The sequence below is a fragment of the Mustela putorius genome, unplaced genomic scaffold, assembly GCF_011764305.1.
Source record: "Mustela putorius furo isolate JIRA1106 unplaced genomic scaffold, ASM1176430v1.1 tig00002144_pilon_pilon_pilon, whole genome shotgun sequence".
In the NCBI taxonomy this organism is placed as follows: Eukaryota; Metazoa; Chordata; class Mammalia; order Carnivora; family Mustelidae; genus Mustela; species Mustela putorius.
In genome coordinates this window covers 126,010-136,218 of record NW_025421955.1, presented here as the reverse complement: position 1 = coordinate 136,218, position 10,209 = coordinate 126,010, and the positions used below count along the sequence as shown (strand labels likewise).

General features: G+C 42.7%; 1 protein-coding gene across 1 annotated transcript in view; it reads left to right on the top strand.

Moving 5' to 3' along the window:
* The first annotated feature begins 2,022 nt into the window (after positions 1–2,022).
* The window catches only part of LOC101671352 (X antigen family member 3-like), a 51,985-nt gene continuing 43,798 nt past the window's right edge, over positions 2,023–10,209 (top strand). Inside the window, exons 1-2 of the mRNA XM_045088024.1 lie at positions 2,023–2,131; positions 4,171–4,262. Coding sequence (XP_044943959.1) covers positions 4,255–4,262 — 8 coding nt within the window. The 5' untranslated portion in view covers positions 2,023–2,131; positions 4,171–4,254. The remainder of the gene's footprint in view (positions 2,132–4,170; positions 4,263–10,209) is intronic.

The window sequence follows — 10,209 nt, the reverse complement described above, 5'->3', positions numbered from 1 at the left end:
AGAAGGAAATGATTTACTGAAGCCTGTAGATTTCCGGCTCAGTGCTTTTTCTGAGACACCTGTCCACTCAGAGTAAGCTGGGGCTGTGTGTCCCCAGAGTATCTAGATGCATAGGAGAGATTGGGTGGTTTGAAAAAGAGACTGCTCGGGACGCCTGGGTGGCTCAGTTGGTTGGATGACTGCCTTCAGCTCAGGTCATGATCCCGGAGTCCTGGGATCGGGTCCCGCATCGGGCTCCCAGCTCCATGCGGAGTCTGCTTCTCTCTCTGACCTTCTCCTTGCTCATGCTCTCTCTCAAATAAATAAATAAAATCTTTTAAAAAAAAGAGAGAGAGAGACTGCTCAACCCTCTTTCCTTCTCCTCGGTGGACCCCATGGTTACGAGTGCCTGCAGCAGCACCGGCAAGAAAAGCTCAACCCACCCTGCACACCCACGACTCTCTGCGCATGCTCGTTGCTGTGAGCAAAGAGTGCCCATGCTCATTGCTGTGTGCAACTATTGCTGGGCATGTGCATTGCTGCCCATTTTTTTCCGAGCAGAGCTGAGTTTGATGGAGGCGGTCGTGTTCTCTGTGCTGTGAGTATTCTCGCTACATGAATTCAACTAGTAAGTCCCCACGTCAGTCCTTCCAGGAGTGTAAATGTGAGCGAGGATGGAGAAGGAGCCAGTGGGCCTCGGGTAGGTGGGGACAGTAGAGCTGTGGCGTTCTAGGTGGAAGTGCCAAGGAGCTACAGCCCTTCTCCTCACAGACATTGTGGCTGCAGTTATGCTTCGCCTCGTGGTGCAGATAGGTCAAGCTAGGTTGGTGGGCTGAGGTGGGGAGGTGAAGGCGGGGCAAGGACTGGTGGCGGGTGTTAGTTGAGGTGTCTGAGTCTGGGAGCACCTGCAACTGTACGAAGAGCACAGAGGCCAGGATCCTCTGTGGGACCCTGGGCAGAGGGTAGACTAGGCGGTATAGAAAAGACCAGAAAGAGGAGAAAACCCTGGGCGCTTGTAACTGAGTCCCTGAGATTTGTAGTGCACTGTGCAGTGTCAAGACAGCAGCTAGCCCTTTAGTCTGTTTTGATTAGATACCTGAACACTTGTAGTGCAGGGACAGCCATAGGCAGTATGCAAAGGATTGTTTCTTTCTCTGCATTCCAACAAAACATTATTAAAGATAGTAAAATGAGACTTTTAAAGGGAAATGTGACCATAGCAATAGTGAGTCAGGTTTAAATGTCCAGTACTATTTTCTCAAATGCCTTTTGTACTGGGGAATCTAGCTGGGAGATGAAGCCTCGTGTTTTAGCCTGTGCCTAAGGTGATTTCAGGGCCAGCCTGAAGTAAATGATCTTGCAGCCCATGTATTTGGTGTGAACATAGGGTGTACACTATACTGATACTAGGTTGGCTTTCAACATATTTTCAAAGTAAGAAACAATTAAACCCATGGCCTTGGAAGTGGTATACCTCTCCATTAGAGTACATTTAACAAATATAAATATAAATATTCCACATTCAGCGTGAACTATGTGGCCAAGTCAGATCAAGATCCAAATCTAAACATAGAAAAGATGACCAAGGGTCTAAGCAGCATGTGGGTGTGAGTACTTCCATATTGGATGATTAGGACTACCGTACATTTATTGCTCTGGGCCTTTTGTTGAGCTACCAACAGAATACAGATACAGTGAGGAAAGCTTCTCTGCTGATAAAGGGAGGGAAACAGTGAACCAGGAGGATTCCAAATTTCTGGTGCCTGTGGAAATACAGTCTGTGTCTTCTTTGCTTATTAAGCACCGATTGTGCATATCCATCCCAGCAGAGTTTACAGTAGACTCCAAAGTGCTGGTGGCTACCTCATTGCAGCAGCCGCTCTGTGGGTGAGTCACTTTTAGGAATAAGCACGTAGAATCATGATGTGGGAGTGTCTTTATGCTTATTCATTGTTTGATATCCAAATGTCTGATGTTTATTTACACTGTTAGCATGTATTAACCACACAACTTTTTATTGGCCCACATACACACACACCCCTAGGCGCAGTAACCCAGGGATGAGAAACCAAAACAAAAGGAGGCACCACCTGAGAGCTGAGAAACGAAACTTGAACCAGGGAAGGACGTGGAAGGAGCACCTGGGCTCAAGGTGAAGGGAAAGGGAAGGAGAACAACAGTGGGGGGCAGGGAGGATGTATGTGTGCATCGTGCATTATGACAAACCATGACAAGAGGAAAGAAAACATGCGAAGAGAATCTCAGTCATTTCCTGAAGATGGGTTGAAAATGTGAAGAGTGTACAGTGTGCAGCTTCATGTAGTCCTTCACCATAATGACTTTCCCCTTTTCCCTCAGGAATCAATCGGTGTGCCTGAAAATGCAGTCTTTTTACTAAATTGGAGGAAAATGTTTAGCTTCAATTCTATACATCATCTCCCTAGTTCAATTTGTTCTTCTTAGAACGTTTTTGTGGGGCCTTTTCACTCATTTCATGGAAAGCACAAGCAGTTCTCAGCAGCACTGGCAGAGTGTCAAGTCAGCATACCCTACAACATGTGCAGTAAGACCGATTTGCCTAGGGATGGGAGCCCCATTTTAGAGATGAGAAAACTAAGGCTCTGGGATTGTGGTTTGCCAAAGACTGCTTGACACATGGAGATGCAATTCATATTTCATAACAAGGTTTGTGTTCTTGGGGAACCTGACTGGCTCAGTTGGTAGAGCATGTGACTCTTGATGTTGGGGTGGAGTGTGCAAGGCCCATACTGAGAGCAGAGGTTACTTAAAATAAGAATTTATTATTTTTTTTTTAAAGATTTTATTTGTTTATTTGACAGACAGAGATTACAAGTAGACAGAGAGGCAGGCAGAGAGAGAGAGAGAGGGAAGCAGGCTCCCTGCTGAGCAGAGAGCCCGATGTGGGACTCGATCCCAGGACCCTGGGATCATGACCTGAGCCGAAGGCAGCGGCTTAACCCACTGAGCCACCCAGGCGCCCTAAAATAAGAATTTAAAGCGGAGCCTGGGTTGCTCAGTGGTTTAAGCCTCTGCCTTCAGCTAGGGTCAGAGTCCCAGGCTCCTTGGATCAAGTCCCGCATTGGGCTCTCTGCTCAGCAGGGAGCCTGCTTCCTCTCTGTCTCTCTCTCTGCCCCTCTCTGCCTGCTTGTGATCTCTGTCTGTCAAATAAATAAATAAAATTTGAAAAAAATAATTTAAGGAGGTTTGTGTTCTTCCTACTGTCTGTGTTGCTGTACAAACAGGGGAGCGTGGTTCTCTAGAATGCTTACTACTCAAATGTGTCTGTACAGTAACGTAGCTTATTGCTGGCACAGGAATCAATCCAGTTCAGTGGAGCAGGACAGGGGCTCCAGAAAAGAGCTCAATGAATGGTCGACACTGTCTGATTCATTCTTTGATATGGTACGTTTTGTAAGAGCTGTGTAATTCAGGAAACTGGTCGTAGGGTCACTGTATTGGTATGACTTCTAAGCGGCTTTCAAAGGTGTGTAAAATGCTTTTAGGAATAGGAAAATCAAAAGTATCTTGAAATATCATGAAACAAGAAATGAATGTCTTCCAAATAGGGCATTTTCATCAAATACTTGTTGTGAATTAATGACACCTTCAGGCCATAGATTATTACAGGAATTTGCTGTTCAGAGGTTTCCACAGCACGACTGACAACAAAGTCCATTAGTTTCTTTCCACTCTCCTTTCTTTTTTACCACTGTAAGACACAAGGTGGACTGTTAATCACTAATGTTTTGCTGTTACTTTTGGAACTCTGTTTTATACATGACTCCTTTATCCAAAGTTACACAGAGGGACTTGGTCCTGAACTCTAACTACTAAAATTGGACAGAATAACTTGCAGGTTGCCCTAGTAGGGAATGGGTGTCACCAGGATGGGATTTGTTAGAGGCCCACAAATAAATGCAGCTCATCCTTTAGAAAACTCCATTGTACTTTTAAATAAAATCTTACGCATGGTGTAGACTTGATTTCTCTGCTAGTTGATGCTCTCTGTTCTTAGAACACTATGGTATAAGGAAATGAAGTGCAGTGGGCTTTGTCTTTAAAATGTCACTTGAAATAAAGCGTATCATACTACAGGAAAATAAGGGTGTGAAATGCATTTTTCCATCACATTTTTTTTAAATCACACTAACCTATAGGCTTTATTTATAGTTCATATTTAAGGACCGGACCTGAAAGCTGATCTCCAGAAGCTGCCTCAGGCAAAGGCTGGGCATGTAACTGGATATCACCCTGATGTCAAGGTGAGAAATCTGCCCTTTTTAGAGTCCATTAAAAGGCTGGAAGCAGGTATGTTATCCATTGATGGTGAAAAGTATGAGCATCTTTACCTGAATATTATATATTTATTTATGTATATATAACCTTAATGATATATTAATAACCGAGTTTACATATGAAGATATTTTCCCAAGTAGTTCAAACCCGAACATCTTGATGGCCAGACTTATACACTGCTAGATAGAGAAAAAAATTGGGTCAAAGCCTTATTAAATCAAGGCACAAGTTGGTCTGTTAATCCACTAATGTTTTACTGTTACTTTTGGTACTGTGTTCTATATATGACTCCTTTATCCTAAGTTACATAGAAGGAATTTGTACTGAAAATCTAACTAGTAAAATTTGACAAAATAACTTGCAGGTTGCCCTAATAGGGAATGGGTGTCATCACTATCAGATTTCTTAGAGGTGCACAAATACATGCAGCTCATCCTTCAGAAACTTTTAAATAAAATCTTATGCATGGTGTATACTTGATTTCTTAGCTACCTGATGCTCTCTATTCTTTTTTTTCATTAACATATAATGTACTGTTTGTATACATATAATGTATTATAGGTCTGTGACTCATCAGTCTTACATAATTCACAGACCTCCCCATAGCACATAGCCGCCCCAAAGTCCATCACCTACCCACCTCATCCCTCCCACCCCATCCCCCCCAAAAATCCTCAGTTTTTTTCCTGAGATTGAGCATCTCTTAAGGTTTGTCTCCCTCTCTGCTTTTGTCTTCCCCTATGATCCTCTGTCTTGTTCCTCAGATTCCCCATATCATTGAGATCATATGATAATTGTCTTTCTCTGGTTGACTTATTTGGTTTAGCATAATAACCTCTAGTTCCATCCACATTGTTGCAAATGGCAAGATTTCAGGGTTTTTTGATGGCTGCATAGTCTTCCATAGTAAATACATATGTGTGTGTGTGTGTAACCATTTCTTTTTCCGTTCTTCCATTGATGGGCATCTAAGCTCTTTCCATAGTTTGGCTATTGTGGACATTGCTGCTCTAAACATTTGGGTGCACGTGCCCCTTCAGATCACTTCAGTTGTAACCTTGTAATGAATAGCCAGTAGTGCAATTTCTGGGTCATAGAGTAGCTCTATTTTCAGCTTTTTGAGGAAACTCTGTACTGTTTTCCAGAGGGGCTGCACCAGCTTGCATTCCCACCAACAGTGTAGGAGGGTTCCCTTTCCTCTGCATCCTCACCAACACCTGTCATTTCCTGACTTGTTAACTTTCGCCATTCTGACTGGTGTGAGGTGGTATCTCACTGTGGTTTTGATTTGTATTTCCCTGACACTGAGTGATGTTGACCACTTTTTCATGTGTCTGTTGGCCATTAGAATGTCTTCTTTGTAGAAATGTCTGTTACTGTCTTCTGCCCATTTCTTAATTGGATTATTTGTTCTTTGGGTGTTAAGTTCAATAAGTTCTTTATAGATTTTGGAGACTAGCCCTTTATCTGATATATCATTTGCAAATATCTTCTCCCATTCTGTCAGTTGTCTTTTGGTTTTGTGAACTGTACAAAAGATTTTTATCTTGATAAAGTTCTAATAGTTCATTTTTGCCCTTGTGTCCCTTGCCTTTGGTGATATTTCTAGGAAGAAGTTGCTGTGGCTGAGGTTGAAGAGGCTGCTGCCTGTGTTCTACTCAAGTAATTTGATGGATTCATGTCTCACATTGAGGTCTTTCATCCATTTTCAGTCTATTTTAGTGTGTGGTGTAGGGAAATGATCCAGTTTTATTCTTCTTTTTTTTTTCCATTGGACATTCTTTCCTGCTTTGTCAAAGATTAGTTGACCATAGAGTTGAGGGTCTATTTCTGGGCCCTCTATTCTGTTCCAGTGATCTATGTGTCTGGTTTTGTGCCAATACCAAACTGTCTTGATGATGACAACTTTGTAATAGAGCTTGAAGTCTGGAATTGTGATGCCACCAAACTTTGGCTTTCTTTTTCAACATTCCTCTGGTTATTCAGGGTCTATTCTGGTTCCATATAAATTTTAGGATTATTTGTTTCATTTCTTTGAAAAAAATGGATGATATTTTGATAGGGGTTGCATTAAATGTGTAGATTGCTTTAGGTAGTGTAAGGTTTTACAGGCGAGATAAACACGACACCAGGCGAGGTAGGCACAAGGCAACATTTATTAAAGGCACTCTCTGGCTAAGTTTCAGGGCTCAGGAGAAGGAGAGCCAGGAAAGTCATGCCAGGAGAAGGTGGGCACCCTCGGGTGAGGTTCCACGACTCCGGAAAGGGGAGTCAGGGAAGTTGCACCAGGAGGGGGTCGAGTGGGTCTTTTATCTGGGTTAAGACAGGGAATAGGTTCACAGCCATATAAGGTATGGTATTTGGGGATTGGAGGGTTGGGGGAGTCTTGATGTTCCAGTTTCTTGCATAGGTATCGGGTTACTTGTGGAGACGTGACCTGAGCATACATCCTTATGGCGGGAGAGTCAAAGGTTAGGAAGCGGGGCGGGGGGCGGGGGGGCTGGAAGATGGCGGCCCGGAGGTCATTTCTATTGTTTCTCCTGCATTCCCGGAGCCACCGACCCAACAGGTAGCTTAGGCATTTTCACAATATTTCTTTTTCCAATGCAGGAGCATGGAACATTTTTCCATTTCTTTGTGTCTTCCTCAATTTCTTTCATGAGTACCTTATACTTTTCTGAGTATAGATTCTTTGCCTAGGAATAGGTTTATTCCTAGGTATCTTATGGTTTTGGGGTGCAATTGTAAATGGGATTGGCTCCTTAATTTCTATTTCTTCTGTCTTGTTGGTGTATAGAAATGCAACTGATTTCTGTGCATTGACTTTATATCCTGACACTTTACTGAATTCCTGTACAAGTTCTAGCAGGTTTGGAGTAGAATCTTTCAGGTTTTCTGCATAAAGTATCATATCATCTGCAAAGAGTGAGAGTTTGACTACTTCTTTGCTGATTTGGATGCCTTTAATTTCTTTTTGTTGTCTGATGGCTGAGGCTAGGGCTTCTAGTACTATGTTGAAGAGCAGTGGTCATAGTGGACAGCCCTGCCATGTTCCTTACCTTACAGGAAAATCTCTCAGTTTTTCTCCATTGAGAATGATATTCGTTGTGGGTTTTTCATAGATAGCTTTGATGATATTGAGGTATGTGCCCTCTATCCCTACACTTTGAAGAGTTTTGATCAGGAAGGGATGCTGTACTTTGTCAAATGCTTTTTCAGCATCTATTGAGAGTATCGTATGTTTCTTGTTCTTTCTTTATTAATGTATTGCATCGCATTGATTGATTTGCAGATGTTGAACCAACCTTGCAGCCCAGGAATAAATCCCACTTGGTCATGGTGAATAATAATCCTTTTAATGTACTGTCAGAGCCTATTGGCTAGCGTTTTGGTGAGAGTTTTTGCATCCGTGTTCATCAGGGATATTGGTCTGTCATTCTTCTTTTTAGTGGGGTCTTTGTCTGGTTTTGGGATCAAGGTAATGCTGGCCTCTTAGAAAGAGTTTGGAAGTTCTCCTTCCATTTCTATTATTGCAAGAGTTTCAGGAGAATAGGAATTAATTCTTTAAATGTTTGGTAGAATTCCCATTAAAGCTGTCTTGTCCAGGAATTTTGTTTGTTGGGAGAGTTTTGCCTCAGTCTCTACTTGTTATGAGTCTGCTTAGCTTTTCTATTTCTTCCTGGTTCATTTTTGGTAGTGTATGCAACTCTAGGAATGTATTATTCATTTCTTCCAGATTGTCAAATTTGCTGGCATATAGTTGTTCAAAATATGTTCTTATAATTGTTTGTATTTCTTTGGTGTTGGTTGTGATCTCTCCTCTTTCATTCATGATTTTATTAATTTGGGTCCTTTCTCTTTTCTTTTTGATAAATCTGGCCAGGGGTTTATCAGTCTTATTAATTCTTTCAAAGAACCACCTCCTAGTTTCATTGATCTGTTCTACTGTTCTTTTGGTTTCTATTTCATTGATTTCTGCTCTGATCTTTATTATTTTTCATCTCCTGCTGGGTTGAGGCTTTATTTGCTGTTCTTTATCCAGCTCTTTTAGGTGTAGAGTTGGGTTGTGTATTTGAGATCTTTCCGGTTTCTTGAGAGAGGCTGGTATTGCTATATACTTTCCTCTCAGGACCACATTTGCTGTATCCCAAAGATTTTGAGCAGTTGTATTTTTATTTTCATTTGTTTCCATGAATTTTTTCAATTTATCTTTAATCTCCTGGTTGACCTATTCATTCTTTAGTAGGATGATATTTAGGCTCTATGTATTCGAGTTCTTTCCAAATTTCCTCTTGTGGTTGAGATCCAGTTTTAAAGTGCTGTGGTCTGAAAATATGCAGGGAATGACACCAGTCTTTTGGTACCGGTTGAGACCTGATTTGTGACCCAGGATGTGATCAATTTCAAAGAATGTTCCATGTGCACTAGAGAAGAATGTGTATTCTGTTGTTTTGGGGTAGAATGTGCTGAATATATCTGTGATGTCTATCTGGTCCAGTGTGTCATTTAAAGCCTTTATTTCCTTGTTGATCTTTTGCTTAGATGATCTGTCTATTTCAGGGAGCGGGGGTGTTAAAGTCCCCTACTAGTATCATAGTATTTTCAATGTGTTTCTTTGATTTTGTAATTAATTGGTTTATATAATTGGCTGTTCCCATGTTAGGGACATAGATATTTAAAATTGTTAGATCTTCTTGTTGGACGGACCCTTTAAGTATGATACAGTGTCCTTCCTCATCTAATCTAATTTGTGAGATACAAGGATTGCCACCCCACCTTTCTCTTGATATCCATTAGTATGGTAAAGTGTTTTCTACCCCCTCACTTTAAATCTGGAGGTGTCTTAAATCAATCAGTCTGTCTATCTGTTTATCTATCTGCCTTGAGGTGTCTTTATTTCTAAAATGAGTTTCTCACAGACAGCATATTGATGGGTCTTGTTTTTTTCTTTTAAAGATTTTTTTTTATTTATTTGACAGACAGAGATCACAAGTAGGCAGAGAGGGAGGCAGAGAAAGGGGGAGGGAAGCAGGCTCCCTACTGAGCAGAGAACCCAATGCAGGGCTTGATCCCAGGACCCTGAGATCATGACCTGAGCTCAATCACGCCTGTTTCCTGTTCTCCGCCCAGACTCCAAGCTCACCCAGCCTGTGACTGAGTGTTTCTATCTCTGGGGCACGGCCCATTTGGAGTAGCCAAACCCAGTAGATTCCTGTAACGTGCTCCCGTGCCACACCTCCTGGTGGAGGAAGGGGGTGGTCTACCAGGATCGCCACTTGTGGGGTCCCTGTTTGAAGAGTAGTGCCCCGGGCACCTGGGTGGCTCAGTGGGTTAAAGCCTCTGCCTTCAGCTCAGGTCATGATCCCAGGGTCCTGGGATCGAGCCCCACATCAGGCTCTCTGCTCGGCTGGGGGCCTGCTTCCTCCTCTCTCTCTGCCTGCCTCTCTGCCTACTTGTGATCTCTGTCAATAAATAAATAAAATCTTAAAAAAAAAAAAGGAGTAGTGCCCCGACTTTGCCTCGGATCAGGGTTTAGGGCAGCCCTGAGCTGAGAACCCTCTCCTCGGCTCTATCTTTGTAGCCAGCATCCCTGCTCCAATACGTGTGAACTCTGCCACAGTCAGGCACACCTGGTCTTTCTCTGACCACCGACGGTCCTGAAACCACACTAACTGCCCTGAGGTTTCCACCCCAGCTGGAGCAACGACCCTCCTATGAGCAGACTTCTGAAAGTTCCAGTTTTGTGCTCCACTGCTCTACCGCTTGCTGAGAGCCAGCCCCTCCCCCTGTGGTCTGTCTTCCCCTATAACGCCTTGGATTCCCTTCTCCAGAAAGTGGTTGCTTTTCTGTTCATAGAATTCCTGCTATTCTTCTCTTCAATCTCCAGTTGAGTTTGTAGGTGCTCAGAATGCT